General features: G+C 39.9%; 2 protein-coding genes across 23 annotated transcripts in view; one reads left to right on the forward strand and one right to left on the reverse strand.

Moving 5' to 3' along the window:
• SH2B3 (SH2B adaptor protein 3) overlaps nucleotides 1-13,396 on the forward strand; it is a 43,891-nt gene extending 30,495 nt beyond the window's left edge. The window contains exons 8-9 of one of the 2 annotated variants that reach the window (XR_005102314.1): nucleotides 10,798-10,918; nucleotides 13,326-13,396. Coding sequence is in view for 1 of the 2 variants with exons in the window: in XM_037375612.1 (XP_037231509.1) it covers nucleotides 10,798-10,853 (56 nt within the window). In the remaining variant the exon portion in view is untranslated. Of the gene's footprint in view, nucleotides 1-10,797; nucleotides 12,247-13,325 lie in introns of those variants that run through there. The other variant, XM_037375612.1, reaches the window with a different exon arrangement.
• Nucleotides 258-22,590, reverse strand: part of ATXN2 (ataxin 2) — a 52,498-nt gene continuing 30,165 nt past the window's right edge. For 8 of the 21 annotated variants that reach the window (XM_037375596.1, XM_037375600.1, XM_037375597.1 and 5 more), the window contains 11 exons: nucleotides 22,146-22,216; nucleotides 21,121-21,428; nucleotides 20,574-20,637; nucleotides 20,306-20,458; nucleotides 19,591-19,657; nucleotides 17,391-17,575; nucleotides 16,643-16,775; nucleotides 12,253-12,306; nucleotides 6,535-6,680; nucleotides 5,435-5,662; nucleotides 258-1,966 (listed from right to left, as the gene is read on the reverse strand). In XM_037375596.1, the coding sequence (XP_037231493.1) occupies nucleotides 1,763-1,966; nucleotides 5,435-5,662; nucleotides 6,535-6,680; nucleotides 12,253-12,306; nucleotides 16,643-16,775; nucleotides 17,391-17,575; nucleotides 19,591-19,657; nucleotides 20,306-20,458; nucleotides 20,574-20,637; nucleotides 21,121-21,428; nucleotides 22,146-22,216 (1,613 nt within the window). In that variant the 3' untranslated portion in view covers nucleotides 258-1,762. Of the gene's footprint in view, nucleotides 5,663-6,534; nucleotides 6,681-12,252; nucleotides 12,307-12,382; nucleotides 16,515-16,642; nucleotides 16,776-17,390; nucleotides 17,576-19,590; nucleotides 19,658-20,305; nucleotides 20,459-20,573; nucleotides 20,638-21,120; nucleotides 21,429-22,145; nucleotides 22,217-22,590 lie in introns of those variants that run through there. The other 13 variants (XM_037375586.1, XM_037375584.1, XM_037375585.1 and 10 more) reach the window with 10 other exon arrangements.

Genomic DNA, 22,590 nt, shown 5'->3' on the forward strand with positions numbered 1-22,590 from the left:
ACCCCTTGTCCTATCACTACCCTGCCCTTCTGATCTCGAAAGCTTTCACTGATTTTTGCAATGGCCCTGCAAGTCAAATCGGAGGGATGTGGCTTCCTGGTGGGGGGCACACACACGACACGGCAGCAGCACACAGCAGAAACACACGGCAAAGCTTACCTGATGCTAAATAAAACAGTCGCTCCAATTACAATTGAAAGCTGGAGAAGACATTAAAGTAAGATACTGGTAAAAACAAGACACAAACACTAAGTAGGTCAGTTTTTAAAACTTTTTTTATTTTTTAATTTTTTTTTAAGTTTTTATTTTATATTATCTACAAAGTAAAAGTTTTCTTAACTTAAAAGTTACATCACTGTCTCACGATAGTGATTATCTCATCAAACGTGATTTATAAATAATAATTCATCAGTTTGACGATTAGAATTATTTTTTTTTACTGAACCTGTTTCAAGTTTAGTTAGAAGTAAAAGGGATCTCCAAGTCTTGATTTTTAGTGATAATAGCAGCAAGAATCACTCTTGTTACTTCTTTTGCTAGCTGATGAGTTCATAACTTTGAAGGGTCATTAAAAAATAAATAACTTCCAGTTTTCAGCAAGCAGAGTTGGGGCACTTGCAGGACTCAGATACAGTGCATGGAATTATGGAATAGCCCACAAGTTCCTAAATGCCTCTACTCAGTCCGAATCTCTCCCACTGCAAGATGAACTGTTAGCATTCCTAGTGGATGTTACAAGAAATCAAATTTTTTTTTTTTTTTTAAACAAAATAAAATGAAATTCTAGTTTTCTGTGCTTCCAGTTGGCAGAAGCAGTAGAAGGAGGGTATTTGGCCTACAAAAGGTATCCAGCCTTTCAGTTATTCCAGATGAGCCTTACAACTGCTGTTGGTGGTGGGCTTGTACTGTAAAAAAAAAGTTCAAATGTAAATAGTAAATTGGCAAGCCACACAACAGTTTGCTAGTAAAGTGGTCACAGGACAACTACTGAGCTGAATTTTTTTTTTCCTTTCCTTTTTCTCTCTCTCTTTTTTCTTTTTTCTTTTTTTTTTTTTTTTTTTTTTTTAAGAGAACAAAACAAAATCCTGCATATCAAGATGTCCTTTGGATGCTTTTTTCCCTACTTAAACCTTCAGAAAGCAGCCTTGTTCTGCTCACACATTCCCCAAGAAACAAGATCAGGTAACTAGTTCACTACAGAAGTTTAGAGGCTGTTTGGAAATGAATTATAAAGAAACCTAGGTAAGGTTAAATTTAAAGTGGAAAGAAATCATACAGCACCTACTTTTCCCAAAAAGTAAAGCTGCAGAACGTTACTCTGAATTAAAAGATTAGATTTCAGTTGTCACTTTACTTCAGTCATTAGAAGTTTAACAGCCCTACCCCCAAGCAACATTTTCACTCCTATCCTCAAGACCGATCACTTTAAATTTAATAAAACCTCAGAACATTATAAACAGGCTACACAGAACAGTCCATCCCCCACGGCAAAACCACAGCAAAACCTGAAAGAACACAGCCCCACAGTGCCAGTGTCCGCATAGTTATCCATTTCTCTACTTCAGCTAGAGAGAAGCAAAATCTTTACTAAATTAGCTAAATCTCATACACTTATCTAGCCTCGCATTTGGGCTGGCAAAGTATAAATGCGAAATGCAGAAACATTCTGCCTTCAGCATTTTCTTCAATTATTAATTTTTTTTTTTAAGTCTTTTCCCCAAATCTGGCTCATAACAGTTCTCACTACTACGACCTGGCTCAGTTAAGGTGCAGGTCTCCCGGGCACACACTCCTCACCTGAAGGGTGCGTCATATAGGGGAAATGTGTTGTTGTCGAGACTGGAATGGGCTGTAGTGCACTTTGAGCGATGGCGGCTTGGGGACCACCAGGTGGCTGTGTCGTCATTAGCATCATTGGAGCATGGGCAGTTGGGTGAGAAGGAACCATTCCTGACTGTACATGAGCCTGAAACAAAGAGCTCTTTAGTATAATGGTCACAAGGAGGCATCACTCCTGGCCACATGACTGTCCAAAGTTTTCTCCAGCTGTACCAGTAAATCCAGAGATTTACTCCATTTTAACTAGATTAGCTATAGGGATTAAGTCAGAGATCTTAACACAAAAATAATTAAAAAAAAAAAAAAAAGAAAAAAAAAAAAAGAAAAAGAAGGGCTCAAATCCTTATTGCTGGCTCTGAGTCACATTCTCAATTTTAGCCATATGGACAGTGAGCGCTGGGAGAAACGGCCAGCATTAAACAGTGGGATATTTAAAAAAAAAATCAAAAAGACCAAACCACAAAAAGAAAAAAAAAAACCAAACCCAAAAAAACTCAGCAACAAATCTTCAGAACATTACTGTTAGTAACCTAGATCAAAGCACTTCCTATGCAGAGAATGCAGTGGGTGCAGACAGGACCCTCATGCGCACTGGCAGCCTGGCATCCCCTCCTCAGCTGCTCATTACACAACTCCCCATTCCTTCCTGACTCCCCTGCCCCAGAAACCACTCTCTCCAGTGACCTGTGCCCACGTTATCGTTCATCGAAGCAGTCATTCTAAGATGAGTGATTTCATCCCTTTATACTGTTAGGTCAGCTTTGTTCTGTTTCCAGTTAAGCTCATCACAGTTAAGGTCCTTGTGTAATCCGAGCAATCATAGTTAAGTCTCAGCGGAAAAATGGGATTAAGCTTTACAATGGCTGATCACCTTCTGGCAAACAAGTTCAGTAACTTGTCAGTTGGCTTCTTTAGCTCAGAGCAGTTCATGACTAGAGGTCATCAATTTTTTGGTTTAAAAAGCTAGTAAACACTAGTTTCTTAAAAGCACAAAATGTTACGGAACTCTTAGAGCTCTCAGAATGTTTCTCGTGGAGGGGGGAAGCATGTGTATCTAAGGTTTGCTTTGTCCTTCTCCCATATCCCATTAACAGAGCACTACGCTGCAGTCATTTCAGCCTCACAAGTTTCACAGGCCAGTGAAGACAGATAGCAGGTAGTGGCTACAATTTTATTTCTTAAAGACGAAAGGGTTACCTGACTCATCACAGACATTCCTCAAACTCCTTATCAGACTTGCACTGTATTAGTAGCACTCGAGAAGCCTTTAAAGGCAGGAACTGCAATTTAAATCTCACTCTTGCTCTAAAAAAAGGCTTAGAAGATAAGGCTGTGAAACAGAAATACCTTTCAGGATCAGCACCATTTTTACTTTGACAAACATGCTATTATAGCAGCCATCACTATAAAGCAGCTATTCATATAGCAGCTGTATTCAATACACACATTGGATAAAAAAACTTCTGCGCTGGCTTGAACGCTTTGCAAATTTGGCAGCTGACAGTACTCTGTAATGAATTTTAAAGTACTGTTTCTCAAGTGAGATAGCTAACAGCTCGAGGTTCATCTGATAACCTAAAGGGAAATTCAATTGATCCCCTGTGTTAGCCTAACTGAAATCCCTAATACATGGTATTTCAGAATTGTGTTCAGAAGTTGGAAATGAGGCTGCTAAGAAACTATTAAATCCAGTGATTAGTTTCCCCACAGTGGAATAATTACATGCATTTAAAATTTCTTACAGAACTGTAGTTATTCCTTCATTAGAGATTTTTGAGGGAACTACTTCATTTTTGAAAAGTCAGTTAGTTTGGTATAAATATCACGGACTATAGATTGCAGGCTCCATCCTAAAAAAATTACAGAAGAGACTGCGTAAGTCAAATAACGAAAGGGAAGGCAGGCTTTGCGTGCAGTTGCTAAAAAATCCCGACTGTGCAGTCAGTCCTGACTAAAAGTTGCATCTGATTTGCTTTAGCGAGGTTCGCTTATTAAGTGCTCGACACACATAAGGAAGGCAACGGTCACATCCTGCAGCACAGGCAAGGCCCGGCCGTGCCGGGTACAGCACAGTTCAGATAGTTTTACCTTTAAGCTGACCTTGCAACAAATATGTTTCGTGTTTCAAGGCACGGCACTGAACATACCACTAAGCCAGGAGCTCGCAGCAAGACCCTTCCGAAGGGTTGCGTGTGAGCTCCCCCAAGAAGCTCTACAGCCCAGGCATTCACACCAGCGCCACCACACCGGGGCACAGCCAGTATCTTGTTTCTGGCAGAAACCAGAGCCTGGGAGGATATGGCAAGATGCCACATCAGCAGTCAAGTTTGGACATCCTCTCCTTATCCTCCCACAATATAAAAGCAGAGAAATGAAAAACCTAATGGAATTAAAAAGCTAAAACCTCAACAACAATAAAACAATTCCTAAATAACTATTAATTCATTGGCTTAACTGACTGTCCCAGGGACTGAAGCAAAGATTTTATCAGAATTCTGCAAGGGACTGGACACCTATTAGGCTAACCTCCCTAGCTGCAGCTAGTCATGACATCCCAAACTATTGTTAACCTTTACGAGAAGACATAAGCCAGATACCAAATCCTTGGTCTGAAGAAGAAATTGTGCAGGCAAATTACTGATTAACTCTCCGTTCCTTGACGAAGTACACTAAATCCATGAGATTTAGTAAACATCAGAAAATCTTTGCAACACTGCTTTACACAGAGCTCTTGATTAATCTGTCATGTGCTTCCCTTCCCAAAATCCTTTTTTCACTGAGTTGACCACAAGAGAGCAGTTAAGAGAAGTGGGTTTCTGATCCTGAAGCAAGGACTGTTGTTAAGTTGCCCAACAATCACTGGGGATCTTCTGCATAAGCAGTTCATTTAGAACCACACACAGACACATACACACACACGCACACAGGGGTTTCTCTTTCAGCAAGGATTGTCTTGCAGTTATCTAAACTGAACCTCATCTGTCTCCCATCGCAGTGCCTTGCTACTCCCTAGTAATCCTGCACAATATACTTTACTGGATGTACCTGTATAGATTTAACTACAATGCAGAGCCTAAAACTGCCACCAAAAGCAACAATTCAGCCTTCCTCCACTCAGCTCTCGCCTCCAACCTTTCTGTATGCCAGCTCTTCCTGTGATCATGCAGTGAACCCGAGCAGTGAACTGATTTGACTGAGAAAGAGCCTAAAAAAGGGGGGAGGGGAGGCACACTTCAGCTGAATCATGTCCCCAGTCTGGTTTGCTGCATGGCCAAACAGTTCTGTGAGCAGAATGGTGGGACAGGACAAGGGTGGGAGCCGGGAACTGGGAAGAGAGCTCAATTTCTTTCAGTAGCAGTACCAGCTTAAGATGTCTTCATTAAACTACAGTTGCAGATGCACTGGGTGTTGGAAGCTGAGGTCCAAGTATCTTGTAATATTCTAAATAAAGGCAATGTACAGACAGAAACCTAAATAACACGACAGGTAGTCTGTGCTGAGAGGTGACAGAATGGAAATCACTTCAGCAGGCCCAACTGTCCTAACTTTGTGGCATTAAGACATTTAGTCTTGAAGGTTGTTAAACTGTGTTTACCTGGGGGACATGGGCCATGTGTGGCGGATTGGTATATGCAGGTTGAACATGGGAGGGATGAATGGTGAAGACTGTTTGTTGTGCTGTAGGAAAACTATTTTGTGGAGACTGCGTATTGGAGCCTGGCGTCATGGAAGGTGGGGTTGGAGCTAGACCTGCGTGGTAAATTGCAGACTGCTGTTGTGGGTTTGCCAGGTGGAGTGCCTGAGCAGCCTGGTGCTGATGATGCTGCAAAAAAAGACAGAAGATCATTTAGGTTATGGTCTAGAAGCGAGAAATGTTTATTCTGTAAACTAGCATAAGAAAGGTTCGCAGAACTGCTCTCGATAGTGAACGTTTTAAGTGGCAAATCTAAGGATCACCACACCTATGGTCACAAGGAAACTCATTTCATTTCCACCGGGCTAGTTTTCTTCTTGCACTAGCAAGTCATGAGAGCAGGAGTCTGGAAAATAGAGCCTAGACTGCCAGGTAAAAACAAGGAGAGCCTGCCACCATGGAGCTGGATACACTTCACAGTTGCACTTAGAAGCCCAAAGTTACTACCAGTAGGTAACTAAGGCATGCAGCACTATCACGAGGCCTGTTTTGTTTTCAGCTGCTTGTCTTTGACAAAATACAGTCAAATGCTTCTCAGCATTTATCTGCTATTTCCAGTTATAACTCCACTTTAATGAAAGCTCTGACAAAATTACGATCCTTCCTTAATCATAATACGGAAACAAGCTGTACCTCATCCCCTGAGATGGAGAAAGGAATGCCTGCATTCTGATATTGGTCCTTACCAACGAAAAGGGACTGCCAAAGGTTTCCCTGCTAGCTTATCTAACGAACTATGTCACAAGCTTACCACCTCTAAGTCCTAGCCACTGCAAGCAGAGAAAAACTAAGTTATATAGCTCTACTTCCTTCCTTCCTTCCAGAAAACAGAGGGGAATCTAGACAAGTCCTGCATGAGATCTGTCACATGCAGTTTGTCTGGGCAACTGCTCCAGTCTACCATTTTTCCTCTCAAAGAAATCAATGTAGTGATGTCAAGCAGCAGATAGATGCAATGTTAAATACAATTTAAAGCCATTCACTCCCTTAAGTTCTGTTACCTGCACGGGGCTAGGAGCAGGGTGGCTTCCAGCATGTTGGCTTTGCTGCTGGCCAGTTGGTGTGGCAGAAGGCTGAGGATGCGGAGGATGCGGATGCAGGGTAGCATTAGGGTGGGCATACTGCTGGGCAAGTGAGCCAGTAGAAACTAGGATGAAAAAGAAAAATATTTAACAACAGATACAGTACATGCATCTCATCAAGTCACCATGTATACTTGAAGATTTCACTATGTTTCAAACATACTATAAATATATTCCCTCCCCCTTCTAAAAAAAAGAAATTATCTTGCAAATAGCTGAGTATCTTACCTTGCTTTTGTGTAGTTTGGTTTTGCAGGAAAGTCTATAAATAACCATAATTAGACAGTTCATCTTCCCTAGTTTGACAATGTAACAGATACTACATAGAAAAAAGCAGTATTTCATCTTTTGTTTTGTCAAACAGACCAGTTTAAAATATCAAATTTGTCATTTTCATACAATTTAGTTTTTCCTGTAATATACTTTTCAAAGGTGTTATAAGCCATTTTTATTTCCACCATCCAAAAAATTCTTTGGCCTTATACCTGGCTAACCTCACCATGCTACTCTTCTGGAAATTGCTCACAGTACAGTCAGTGTAAAGTATATACACTGCATGTATGCTTAAGAGCTATAGGCACACACAGCATATACATAACAGCTGAGAAAACTGAGGCTGCTTGAGCATCAAATTTTTTTGCTAAAGCCAGTATCTTGTACTGAAATAAGGTATCTTGTAGTGAAATAAAGTATCTTGCCTCTCGCCTCAAGGCCAATTACAGAGTCTGTTCTGACTCACCACCATTCTGTGAGCTTCTCAACATTGCCATTAAATTCTTAATTCCTTGAAACAGTAGCAAATAAGGTACCAAACTCAGAAAAAGGAAAAAAACTTAACATAAAACTTTCACACCAGCGAAACCACATCTGTTGCTACAGCCATACCAGTCTCCAACAGCAAATGAACATCAACAAGTTCCTCCTTGAGGAGTCCTGCTCTGTTCTGCCTCAAAACGGGCCACACCAAATTGTTTTGTGGTTTTGTTTTGGTTTGTGTTTTTTTTTTTTACTTCTGAGGGAACCTAACAAAGCATGAAAAGCCATAATGATAGCAAATCTTCCTTTAAACACAAAGCATGCAACTGGAAAGCAAGACCCTTAGAAAATGAAGATGCTTTGCCTGTTCCCTTGTATTGCTTTTACGTCTTGTGCAACCACCAGCCCAGAGTTCACAACTGCACTTCTGCACATGACGATGCACACTACTCTCTCCAGTATGACAGCTTGTCAAAACCCAGGTTTGTTCTGCTGACAACAGTGCTAAAAGACAAACCAGTCCAAGCAAACTACCAACCTGCTCCAGAATCTTCCCTGCAACCGCTTCTTATTTGGTTCGGTACTTTTTTGTCATTCTGACTGAAGTTAATTACCTCTTACTATTTATCAGGTTACAGCCTTTTTAATGGGGTTTGTATAATACAAGAACTCCACAGCCAGCGATGCCTGCAGCATATCTCTAGAAGTGACGGGTTTTCTAGTGGTGTTTTCTTGCCCTAGTCAACAAACCTGAAAAGCAGAGCACAGGGAGAAACTTCGAGTGCACCTGTTAAGCTGCAAGCACCTGCCCCACGTACTGACAGCTAGTGAGGTGTGTTGTCTTTGCTTTCGCAAGGAACTGTTTGCTGCAGCTTCAGAAGAGGTTTCACTGTGCTGGGCTATAAGTTCATGAATACACAGATCCGCCTGAATGTATATAAAGGATGAAAGACAAGATGGGTGGAGAAAACAGACAAAAACGTAGCTGCATCTGAAAGCACAATACTATTCAGCAAAAGCAAGCTGCAAAAAGACAACAACCCCACGGTGCTCTGTTAACCAGCCCTGACACACTACTACCCTGTGCAAATACTTGTTTTCCTCCAGTCTGGCTTGCTCTAAAGCTTACAAATACTAGTTCTGACATACTCCAACTCACTAGAACACACACAGACTGTCTTTTTGCCTAATAGAGATTTCTCTCTCCTGTGCAGGCCACTATGAAGGTCTCTCCTTTAGAAAATAACTGCCTACTATATTTAACTTCATCCCGCCCTACTATCTTGAAAGCTCAACTAAATATTCACTGAGCAAATGGTCTAACAGTGATGTGCACTACAGTTCCAGGCTATTAATGCAGATGAACTTCATATACCTTTGCAACCCTAAATTCTTGCAGTCTGGAGTTGAGCCTAACATATTTATGCATGAGCATGTAAGCGTACTTAAGCACGAGTGTACAAGCATAGTCATACGTTGTAAGCGTTTCTGATTGAGAGGGGTTTTGAAAACAGCTCAATATTTTCTATGCACACTGTGAAAACCACCAGTATTTTCTGCAATAGCACTTTGTTACCCTTTCAAATGCAAGGAAAGTATCTTTTTTCTTTTTTTTTTAATATCACTGCTAAAACTTATTTTGGAGCAGCATCCCCACCACTCTTCCATTTGACTTTCAAACATTGCTCCTTCTTACAACAACTATGTGAAAATTATCAGTGGAAACACACTGATCATTTTTACAGTATGAAGTTTACAGCTTCCTACAGTAGGAAAATTTTTCAACCTCATTATTATACACACTCTGAAGAAGGCCAGAAGTTATTACCTCTGTCAAAGTAACAGAAATAAATGCATAGAGGGATTGACTTGCTTGCCAAAGGGCATGCTACCAGAAATCTTGCCCAGCTCTCATCCCACTGCCTCAGCCACGGAGCTGGCACGCCTGCCTACAAATTAACATCCAACTCCATTCAAGAGGTTTTAAAATGTATATGAAAATTAATTCCAAGTTGTAAGATATTCAAGGCTTCCCACATCCTGCCACATTGCTTGTTAAGAGCCCCTGAAATAATGTGGTACTCCCTTAAACCATTTGTGCAATTCATCTTTCATTTCTTTATAGCTGAGAGAACAACAAACTAAGTTATTCTGAAGCAAGTACATTATACAATAAAACTTCACAATGAAATATTTCTCTCTGAAGAAACCAGTTAAACCAAGGAATAGTACCCTAAAGAATAGATACAGAAATGGGAGGAGGATCAAGTTTTTGTCATAGTAGCAGCTCTTCCATAACCATCTAATATCTTTTATCCATAGCTTTGCATTTAAAGTACCAGATTTTTTTATACTGAAGTATTTTTATTTGCCTAGCTTCTCCTCTCTCCCATTTTTTCTTAGACAAATTACTCAAATAAGCTCTAGAAGTCTGGTTAAAACTACTTCAGATGCTGCTGCAAATTATGTTTTAATAGTAATATTAAAAGTGCCTTTCAAAAAATGTTATTTGGACACTTATCTAAATCCTGTACAGATACTGCATACAAATCAAGAAAGGTTCAGGATGAGTGGCAGCAAGTCTGAAATACATGCCCAGATCTTTGTTAGTTCAAAACCAGAGTTCAACTTCAACTCGAGAAATGTAAAGGTTTTCCATGTTTATTTAGTGCAATTAATAGTTCATGACAAGCCAATGAAATCTACGAGACCAACAAGCCTGTGAAAGAAGTCTTGCAAAACAGTCATGAGAAATTCACCTGCTTGGCCATAACTAAAGCACTTTCACTGTGACTTTTTTCAAGAATTTTTGCCTATTCATCAAAACAGCTCACTACACATATCAAATGGCGAACAAGATTAGACAGGAGGTGAAAAAAAAGAAAAGAATCACCAATTATCCAGCATTTTCCCCCATTGTCAGTACTTTGGAGATCTTCCAAAAGGCCATCCAAGAAAGTGCTGAGAAAGCTCTAAGAAAGGACAAAACAGCTCTGCATATCTGCTTGCTGCAAGTAACCTCAGCACATGCCAGCAAAAATACGCTATTTTTCTTACCCTTTAGGCCTTAGGTTCCTCTCCCCCCGAAATATTCCCTGGGCTAACCTGCTTCACTTCAGCATCCTTCTGATCAAGTCAGTTCCTAACATGAAATATTTAACTGCACTAACCTTGCAGGGATACACAGTGAAGAGAAGTGATTCAGTAATGAAGTGAGCAAAAAATATCAGATGGATTGAATTACTGAATTCAACTCTACAAAAGTACAACCCATTTTTCTGAGAGGCAAACAAGTAGTAGTAGCCATCAAACCCACAGAAGGAACTGCAATCAAAAGAGGTCAGAGCAGCAGAAATCAAGCAGAACTCCCAGCTACAAGGGTATATGCAAAAACCATATAATGTATTTTCTTATTTTCCCTGGTAGGAATTTCAACGCTGCCAATGGTGGTCATCGTTGGTCATCGTCCAAAGATGCACTGAAGAGCCTATTTTGAAGAACTGACCAGTGAACAAACTTCAAAACTATTGCCAGACCCAGTAAGATGGTGAGGATAACTACATTTAAAAGACCTGAATGGTAGGAAGCAAAGAAATAGCAAATGTTTCTTTCATAATACAAACATTTAAAGAAGTCATTTTAAACAGGTAGAGTGGACTTCACTTAAGAGATTATCCATGAAAGGAACGAGCTTATTAAAGTTATTTCAGTGCACCAAACCAAGACGCATGAAAACAGGACAGGTCAGCATCCTACAACACTAGTTCATGCAGAACCATGTACAAGAAACACAGGAAGTCTGTTCCACAAGAGATTTTTGGAGAACAAAGGGTATTTCTCACATCCCTCTTGCATGAGCTAACTCAAAAAAAACCCAGAATAGTGCCTGGCATAGGCTGCATGGACTTGCAGACAGACGCAGGAACAAGCCTCACTGCAGGACAGGAGCAAGTATGAAAATACCCTGAAACTGCAAGCCCTCCTTTCCCACATCTTGGGTGACAGCTACAGTTCATCCTGCAACCACACACCCCCAAAACCCAGCTTCCTTAAAGTGCTGTAATGAACACCAACATACAAGGCAGTGTTTTTTAGTTATCTGCCTTTTCCAGCACACGTACTCAACTGAAGTCTGTATTAGCTGCTCTGTACTGAGAGCACGGAGAACGTCAGCCCCTCTCCCATTGCTTACACTGATGCAGGTCACCAGCAACACCACACAGGAGCACCGGAGCCAGGTAACAGTAACTGGTAATGTTCACCAGCCACTGAGGAAGCGGTGGATGCTATGCACTGGCAAGGAGCCCTCAGCTAGTCACTCTCATTACAGTAACGACAAGGTACATTGTTGACAGCACTCCTTCAGCGGCACCAAAGTAACGCTACAGAAAGCTGCCTTCACTGCAGCTGCAAGTTATTTCCTCCCAGGGGCTCAGAACTTGAGCCACAGCTTTCTGAAGAGATGAGGCACAAGATACTTCTCCTTTTAGGAAGCCGATTAACTTGCCAAGTTTTAAAAAATCCCATTTTGTATCTCTGTGAAAGAAAGGGAGCAAGGCAGTTCACCCACGTTTTAAGCAGAGGCTATCCACGTGCAGTGCTCACTTCTGGTTGCAGAGGAAAAGACTGGGTAGTAAAGTCAGATTATTCGACATGCAAAACACATTTTAAAAAAAAATGACAAATCAGTTTCCTGTGGTCATATAAATCTGTTCAACAGCTTCAACCCCCCCAGCCATTGAAATGAACCTTCCTGCGTTTTCCACATACTGGTTTGGTGCAAGGAAACTTATTCCCTCAACACGTCCCATTCCTTTAACATCTGTTCTTTAGAAAGTGCTTTTCTGTACAATCAAAATTAGTACAAAAAACCCAACTCACTGGCAAAGTAGAAAGAAGGGCCTGTCTCCTTGCTGTATGGTATTTTGGGACATGCTGAATTTGGGAAATAGAAAGGTAAATTAGCCTCTTGCCACGTGCATACTTCCCGTCTTCTGGAAAGGTCAGCGTCATTTTTTTTTTTTGAAGATTGTAGAACCATGCAGATATTTTTATTTACTTAGGTACTATTAGAACTGGATATTTAGCTTTACACGAGTGGAGATGAAATAACACAAGTCTCAAGTAAGCCTTCCTTCTTAACTGTGATACTGAGGTCTTCAGTTCTTAATTAACACAAAAATAAACCTTATGTCAATTAATGGTCTATTACAGTCCACTGTAATAAGAAGGTTAAGAAGTAATTACACTAGAATAGAAATTGGCCCCTTTCTTTTTCAGCTATATCACTGTCATTCTTAACAGTTCCAAGACACCTTTGGTGACTGGTTCACTCTTAGTCCCTGGAGAATCCTCTGAAGTTTATATTATATCCACCATTGTACTATCTGGGCAATAGAATTTACGCTACTGCTGAGACAGAAACCAGATAAAGTTAGAGACAACACCAGACCAGTAAAACATATGCAGAAGGGGAAAGGGGAAGGGAGAATGGGGACAGGAATGAGAGCACAAAAAAACAGGAAATGCATCTGTATAAAACCAAGGTCTGGTTTTACACAAGTTTGTTTTTAAACACAAAAGTTAAGTTTTTCAGAGGACTCCGGTTATCTGAAAACACAGGCAATTCAGCTACATGGCAAAACTAGCACAACTTCATTGTCATAGGAATGAATATATCCACCCTCTACTTAGATAACCAAATTTTCTACTAACAGCACAAGATAAGTTTGGGTCTTTGTGTGACACAGACCAAGCAGTCAAACTGCAAACCATGGCCAGCAAACTCTACCAGCCCAGTGATACTGGTTATCAGGGAGATCACACAGAGCCAACGCTTTGAGACAGACAGTACATTCTGAAACCAACGTGCAGTTTAGCAGCGTAAGAACGACAGCTCCGCATTCAGGTATGTGCATGTGGCAGTTAAAGGTGTGTGTACTGCTCTCTTTCAGCAGTGCCTGTATTTCAAACTCTCCTTGGCAAGGACATTTAAGTGGCTCACGGCTCCAGAAGTTACGAGCTGTAGTGTGTAATAGCTGTTTTTAATCGTCTGGCTGGTAGACGGTAAGATAGATAGTTGCTTGAACATTGTCCTTCCCAATTGTGTTTTGAGGGGGAAAACCCAATGATTTAAAACACTCCTTTGTCACACGTTTAGATGGGTTTACTGGTGACACGCAGCTCAGCTGCTCTGCTTCTCTTGAGATCTTGTCAGCAGCGGGTTGTGAAACAGAAGCAGGACACTGTAACGACTGGCAAGGAAATCCCAGAAGTGCAGAAATATCCCATTAAATAGCATTAGATAAAAATACTTTTCTTTAAAATGGAAGAGTGCTTAATCAACAAGTGGAGGTCACTAGGTATTTTGGATTCAGCTATCTCTTCACCAGAGAGGAAAGAAAACAAACCCCCAACTTGCGGCAGTGAGGGCAGTCCACTTAATGGATCAACAGGCACTTCTCTTCGCTGGCAGGCAGTTACTACTCGCCACAGACTTTCAAGTTGTCCCAAACCATTAGTGAAGATGGAGTTTCAGATCTCACCAGAAAACATTTCACACCTTAAGAATACTCCATCAGCAGTGCCCCCCCAACCCCCACGTCTCGGTGTGGCTGTCCTTGCAGACATCTTCTCTCTACCACACATGCAGGAAAAAACAATCGGGTGAATTTTGCAAGAATTATCTCAAAGAAAGCACTAGTACCTTGAAGGATAAAAAGGCAGTATAGCCCACTGAATCCTGATATCAATGGGGGAAAAATAAATCTAAAAATAAATAATAATTAATAAAAAATAATCAGATAGCAATTTTAAAGAGACAAAAGGAAATCTGAGAACTTGTTTGAGCAAGTGCTCCAGAAAACAAAAGCAGCGGTGGTGGTTGTTTCTCAGGAAAGTTGTTATTCTGTACTTTCAAATCAGTTTTGCGAACCAGAATCAAAGTGCATTGGTATATTTAGTTCAAAGATACCTTGGGTAAACTTAAGATTCCCAAAATAACAGAACATAAGTTACGGGTATGCTCTTATAGTCACTCAATCAGATGTGAACGACTCCAGCACGTTGTTCTTTAGCAGTGCACTCCATAAGCAGCTTATATTTATCACCTTAGGCATTTCTACATTTTTCCCAAGCGTTCACACATCGGCAAATGGAAGCTGAAGTGAATATGTTACAGATGGACACATTTTGAGGAAACACAATCCGTCTAGGCAAGGTCTTCAAGTACTCGGCACAGGGAAGACTTGCAAAAATCTGAACTGAGTGCTGCACTACATCAGAAGTCATTTCATGTGTAGCTAACTGTAAACTTTGTAAGTTAAGGGTACATTTGAGCCAATTCATGTTCACTAGGCAATAAACACGTCTGTACATGGCAAGAATATACTCTTTAAAAAAGTATCTCATATGGAGTTCATGATCCAGCTGGGTTCAATGGTTTCAGTAACAAGAATTTCAAGCACTTGATCTTTTACTGGGAAGGTGAGAGAGTATTTAGAAGAGTCACCAAGTAGCTACTTGAAAGAACACAAAAGGACATGCAGTTTCTGTTAAATTAGGTGTTCTTGGAAAAGAAGTATTTAATTACATGGCAGGAAACACCAAAGAATTCTCGTTTGACCCAACTTAGTTGTTTGCACTGGTATGTAATCACATACCTACAACAGACAAGCTGCAAAACCAACACAAAATGAGATCTAACAGTTTTAAGTTAGAATATCAGTGAAAAAACTATACAGACATCTGGTCAAAGCCAACCAAGGGACCAGGCTTGTACTTCAATGCTGCAGAGCCCACTGGTTACAGAAGATAAGGATGGTGCACAATGGGAAATTGCTAGAAAGTCACATGCAACCATTCTGAATCAAATCTCAGATTATCTCATGTTTGGTTTTATTTTAATTAGGATTTGAGAGGAGAGTTTTCACCAATAAAGGTCTGAAAGCCTTTGATCATTCACTTTATCGGAATTCTATTTAATCTAATGAAAAAGCAAACAGAGGATCTGTTTACATGGACACCTCAAGCACAAGAGTTGAAAAGATCAAAGTAATACAATTAGCAAGGACCTGTGAGAGAAAGACTTAATCTCTACAAGTAACTTCCATTTCAGCTTCAGTACAAATGAGCTAAAGTGTTCTTCCTCCAAGTGTCAAAAAAGGATTCTCTATATTTTTTTGTTTCTTAGCTATGTTACCACAGCACTGCAGAGATCTGACAGGATGTTTTCAAGTGGGTAAGACACAGACTTTTTAAAATCAGAATTCATTTCACACTAAACTTCAGATTCTTAGCCTTGTAAGTTTTCATGACACATCATGGACTTCCATTAAGTAGCAGTGTAAAGCTAAGCACCGGAAAACATACAAAGATGTCTAAAGGTACAGAAAATCTTTTATTAGAATCTAAGTCAATAATATATGTGACCCAATAAAAATCTTCCTCAGATGCTATAACAAGTATCGAAATGCCACGTTTTCAAGAGACCATCTGCTGTTTTGACATTTTATGACAATTTCCAAGCCTTCTAGCAACCTTGATTCTATCTCTTTCGACAGCATGTTTTGCAGTGAGGTTTTTTCCTCTGAATTGGGCATTGATTTATCATACATTTATAATGCTTTAGAAGGTGGTGGTTTTTTTTCACATTTTACTTTGTAACAAGGTAACCCACATTTTCAGCACTTCACTGTATGTGAAATATGCCCATCTGATAATGCTGGAGACTAATTGTCAAAGTCAGAGCAATACATGAGCTGTTTCATATACTTATTCTTGACTTACCAAAAAAGAAAGGTAAGCAACACATGTTTTATTTTGCTTAAACAGCAGTGTTCATACTGTTAATAATGCTAGTAGTATCATAAAGACAGCATTTCACTATTTGTCAGAACTAAAGTCAGGTTTTGAAACTGAGGTCATAGCCTTGCAATAAAACAAGTCCTAATTATAATCAAGAAACAATCAAGGGATGGTGTGTCAAGAGCATCAAGAGAACTTGAACAAACTTCTTTCAGCAGGTATTCTTTAGCAGCTCCCAGGTTGAAATTTCATCTTGGTCACTGGCATCCTACTGAAATCAGCATACTTGAGTTTTCATTTTAACCAGGTGGCTCAGTTTTCAATGCTCTGCTCATCATCTTACAAAATATAAAACACATCTACTGGTGTAATCTGAATGATACCCACGTTTGAAGCTTGAGATTAAATACATCCCTGCACAACATAAGAACTTAAAAAGTTACATATAACACAAAACGTTTCCTACCATACATAGCATGCGTCTGTTCATGCGCACCATACTGTGTTGCAGAAGAAGATACTAAACCAGGCTGTGCGTGTGTTGGTGGTGCCATCATTCTAGCGTTGCCCTGTATTACAGGGCTATAAACATGAGGATGCTGCATTCAACAGAAATAAGAAAACAGACAGTTAATTGGAGGACTATTACAAAGAAACTAGTGTCATCTAAACAATAATTATGTACTTACAAACAGTAACAGCTTGGCCTTACTAAAATGCAGAGCAAACTAAAGATTTCACCCTATCACAATTAACCCAATTGTTTCAAAAAAACCTAAGGACATTATCTGCAGTATGCTAGAAAATGACAAAAACCACTGGCGTATCTAATTTTTGCCACTCTCATAACATACTAAGCTTATGTACATAATTATATATGTACCCAATTACTTATGTACATTTCAAAGTCCTTGAAGTAAGAGAAGTACATCAAATAGTTTATTTTTAGAACACATAACTAGGAGATGTCCTGGCCATGACTGGAAAGGAATTCTTCAAGGAGCTAAAAAGGCAGTATCAATAAATGCCAACTTCTAGACTGACCTTAAAATTAGTTACATGCTCTGAAGCACATTACACCACCACCACGTATGCTCCAGAACACAGAAACTGTTCAAAGTGACTTCTAACGACTAGAGACAATACGGTATTTAGGACTGACCCTCTTAATTATTCTCATTATGACTTCTCACGTACACTGAAAGGACTCTTACCTGAGACTGGTAGTGTGGCACATGCTGCACAAGAGGCTGATTAGGAAACTGTTGGGGACTATATGCAACGTATTGTGTTGAATAAGCAGGTGGCGTAGCTACAATTGGTGGGCCTGCTGCTGAGGCAGGATGCATCATGGTGCTCTGATGATGTTGGTCTTGCCGTTGCTGTGGCATATTTGGTACTGCAAAGCAAAGAGCGCCTCACATTAGAAACACAGGATGAAGAATGACGATCTTCCTGAAAGGTTTTACATTGCAATGTCACTGTGACCCAGTGGAATATCCTCACCCCTCACCTTAACTACGTATTGAAGCTCTATCAAAAAGGAACAGCACAAAAAGGAGTTCCTCCAGGAAACATGTGATTTTCATCACTGCCTTTGAGTCATGTATATGACAAGCTCGGGCCTACTTTTTTTGTGAAGGAAGGAAGACAGAGGGAGGGAAAGACTGAGAAGAATCAGTAACGGAAGAAAAAAGGTTGTATCAGGATACCCACATTAATCAAATTTGATCCTGTCCCCTTCAAAAGGTTTATTTCACCCTCTATGGGAACAACTCAGCAACAGTTCCATCAGCTGGAGAAGCTGAGTCTGTTAAAATTACTTGTGCTTATGACTGAGAGGAGCAGAATAAAAGTCCCCAGGCAGCCACAATCTGAGGCATTCACATCTTTTAAGCTCTGTGCTACCCCTTCGGATAGCACAAAGCAACTTTTAGGTCACAGTCAACACTGAAGGGGACAAATGAACCTATAAGAAGAAGGAGTAGGAATAATTAGAAGGAAGAAAGATTAAGAGAGCAGAGCACTGTGGTGTGGGACTACCTGAGCTATCCTGGTAAGACGACCAACTGAACCACAGCAGCAGGGCACTCAGAACAAACTAATTCAGCCTACTAAGCAACAGGGCATGAGAGTTCAAGGTGAGCTTCAGCTTGCTGCAGTGAGACTGCAACTAATAACTATGCTAACTCAAGCACCTGTAAATTCCACTGCAGTGTGCAATGTAGACAGACCCCTCAGAGAGAGGAAAGGAGGGAAATGTTGAGATGTCAGTAAATTCATTCAGTGATGACTGTATTTACACTGCAAATCAACAATAGAAAAAAAGTAAATACAGGATGCAACTTGAACAGAGTAAAGGCACTGAACTTTAACCCATGCAGCTCCTTCAGGACTATGCTGCACACAGAACGGATATGCAGAAAGTAATGAAATTTAGAAAAGAAACTGAGTATAGGAAAGCAGCCTCACACAGCAAGTGAGTACACAGCAATATAGTTTTGATTAGAAAAATCAGTGTTACCAACCAAAAGATTTCATGGGTCAGGTCACAGTAAAGTTAGTGTTTCTTAAAATAGAAATACATTGCAGGTTTTTGTCTTCCCTACATGCATAAAGGCTACTTGTTTGTTTTCAAACAGCAGAACTGCTCTTCTAAACAATTTCTTCCTCCAGTGACTGGAGCTGCAGCACTGGAACCTATCATCATGACCCACTGTATAAAATTGCAAGAAAGCACGCACTGTGTAGAATTAAAGCATTATCTGAAACATGACTATAAAAAACAAGACCAGCATCTTTGTGCTCCTTCGCTGCACTGTGCAGAAAAGAGTGCATCTTGCCACACATGTTCTCATCTCCATAGCCACAGGTGTCACTTGCTAGAAACATAGTATTGTTAGTCTAGCTGTTCAGTTGCTGTTGCAAAAGGACTGCAAAAGAACAAACTAGAACCAGCAGCAAGTGCTGTCCAGAAGAGTAGCACAGCATATTCTTTCAGAAGAAACAGCCATCCTGCTTGTTGACAAAAAATACCCCAAACCTCTACTAAAGTACCATTCAGGACTCTGCTGTAAACCAGCGCAGAAAAAAGTTCCCTTTAAACAAACCCGTAACATTCATGAAATAAAGGAGATGACCAGCTTACCCTCACATTCCAAGTAACAGACATTTTCCCATTTGTCAAATCAGATTCCAGACCAAGCAACTCCCCATTACTCAAACTTATCATGTTTTGGCTGAATTAGTTTATCTAGAAATGCATTAGTATTTGTGCTTACTTCCATTTATTAAAAATAGCATTTAAAATATCAATCGAAAACAAGTTAACATGGGATTAGAAAATACACAAACATTTGTAAATTATTCATGCTGCATGCAGACTAAGAACCAAACAGGCAGTATTATTCTCACCTTTACCTGCTCTATATGTCTTGGCTTGGTTCACTGGCATGGGCGTCATAGGAATAGGATACAAAGGCTGAAACAGAAGGAGTTGAAGCTATGACATTCATTTAAAAAGTGAGTGTGTGTTGGGGTGGGGGCCCCAACTCAGCTTTGATGTGTTTTACTCTGTTATGTTACATGATTTAGTGAACTCTGCCTAACCTATGATATTTTCTTGGATCGCTGTGATTAAGTCTGCGTGTACAAACAAGGAAGACAGTATGGTTCGCAACAATCAGTCAAGTAATGCTACTCACTGCTACTTCAAGCAGTGTACCAAATCAGACAGCTTTATAACATTAGTTAGATTTGAAATTCTAGTAATCCCTACAACGACCAGAAACTAGTGGGACACAGCTGGAAGCTAAGGATGAAGAAACAGCTGCTCGAAACTCAAGAGTGAGAGCACGCTTGGAGGACTGGGGAGGAAATCTGCACAGATTAACAATAAATGTGAGTAAGAGCTGCCGGAATTTACAAGTGTTTAAGACTATTAGAACATCTAGACTGAGGGACCACTGGGAAAAGTCAGTATTTACATAGCTAAAACTAAATCGCACCCATATTTACAGAAGTAATGTAAGCTGTACCGTTTAACTGTTTTTTAGATCTCATAAGTCTCCTCAACTTGCTGACAATCATAAAAAATGTTAACAAGTTTGCAGCATATGCTGCACTTTACCTGCACGCCTGGACTCACTGGAACTGGGTACATCATATTTGGTGCAAAACAGACAGGCTGAGTGTACACTGGGGTTGGCTGCTGATGACCCACCATGGAGGGGCTAGGTTGAGCTTGCGGACGAGGGGAAGTCGGTGTAGTAGAAGGTTTCGGCTACAAACAGAGTTCAGCAATGCATATACAAGGTTAGCTTGATTACCCTCCTAGTAAAAGGTCTGCTTATAAAGATCTACTCAAAGGCAATGTGAAATAGTACCAAATAACTTACTTGAGCAAAAGATCGAGGGTTGAACTCTTTTGCGTTGGGATTAAGTGTTGATTTTCTAACTTGCCTAAACATAAAAAACAAAAATGATGTTCAGCATTACGCTTTTAAGGAGTTCTGCAGATACACTTGTAACAGTTAAAAATTTAAAGATTTGAAACATCTCATTTCCATCTGTGAGTCAGAATTTTGAGAACTCAAACAAACACACAGCATGCAAAAAGCCAGTCTTGCTGACAGTACTATTACTATAATTATCCATGAAAAAAGTTTTCCTGCTGTTGATACTACAGCTCACATGACCCAGGAAAACATTTAAATAAGCATTTAGATAGGAATTAGGCATCAACAGGACCATCAATATGCAGCTCTGCCACCGACTCACGAGATGACTTTCAGTACAGTCACTTCACCTGTTCCCTCTGTGTAACAGAGGGTACTTAGATCAGGCATGTAACCAGCAAGACATTACACATTCATAACAGCTTTTTCTACAAACTGCTAAATGCTAATAACAGATGTGCTTATTCTAAAAGGCATAATTACTCACTCAGAAGTATCTTTCTTCTCCTCTTTATCCTCTTTATCTTGTTTATTTCCAGGCCCAGATGTCTGTACACCTTGTGAAGTTACCTCAGGCCCTCGCTTTTGCTCAGAACTATTACTTATTGAAGGAGAAATACTTGGACTATTAGGTTTGCTACTGCCACCGTTAGAATTATTATTACTGCCAGTTTCTATGATAGATTCTTTAGGGGTTGATTCTGTCTTTTCTTTAACTACATCTCTTGATTTTTCACCTTCTCGGGTTTTGTTTAGCAGCTGATCCACTGCATCTGAAGAGGAACTCGACTGTAACTGAAGAAATACAAGGAATATATTCAGTAAATTGATGTACCGAACTAGGGAGAGACAATCTAATGCTATTACATACAGAGTATGATACAGTCCCACAGACCTCAATCATCTGGAAATGACTATTCAAAACATAGGTTTACATTTCTATTAGAAAACAAATCTATGAACATTGACAATATTTTAAGCCTACACTGTGAAGGAAGATCTTCAGTGACTCAGCTGACCTGTATGTTGACTAGGAAGTGACAGGGAAGCTGAAGACAACCCTCTGGACTCATCCCCCTGTGTGATTTAACAGTAACACTTGAAAAGCTAACCTGAGTTAATAAACCACTATAACCAGGAAACAAGTAATATGAATTAATCTTCAATTTTCCTCAGCAAAACCCTTCATTTAATTTGGAAATAGCTCTTCCGTATGGAGTGTAAATGTGATAATTATTTGTACCCAACGATCAAACAGCTTCAAGTTTTCAAGTTCTATTTTCAGCATACAGTCAATATGCACATTTACATGTATTAGGCAATTGTACTAGCAAGAGTCAGCATTGATTTTATACTATCTAGCATGGATTCCTATAGATATTTTCATAAATTAAGCACAAGTAGTAAGAACCTGTTTTGCTGTTAACCTGTGCAGTGTATTCAATTCATTAAAATAATCTGGATGCACACGAGAACTGTCATACCATCAAGTTAACATACAAAGAAACTTACCCTGAAGTCGTTCTTAAATTTCTTTAAATCATCAATCTGTTTTCTATGTTCTGAAACAATTGGAGATACACCTGCCAAATAAAAGACCAACGTTGTCCCAGTATTTCTAACACAATTTTTATATGCAACCCCTACACATCACTAAGTTTGCAAAAAGGTAATGCTGGCATATCTACATGATACAATTTCATTTGTAATTTAGTATAATTCCATGAAGTATGTGTATGAGCACACAAAAATACTCCGTGAAACCACGGCGTTACATAACTGACATCTCTATAGTCCTAACGCATCACACCAAGGCAGAAGCCCTGAGGTGCAGGGACTGCAGAACTCAGCTGAACACAAAAAAGCATGCAACAAACCCCTCAAAACCTAACATGCCAGCATTTCAAGACATAGCAAGTAAAGGTGAAACCCTGATGAAGGTTAGGTTTACTGTTGG

The sequence above is a fragment of the Falco rusticolus genome, chromosome 1, assembly GCF_015220075.1.
Source record: "Falco rusticolus isolate bFalRus1 chromosome 1, bFalRus1.pri, whole genome shotgun sequence".
In the NCBI taxonomy this organism is placed as follows: Eukaryota; Metazoa; Chordata; class Aves; order Falconiformes; family Falconidae; genus Falco; species Falco rusticolus.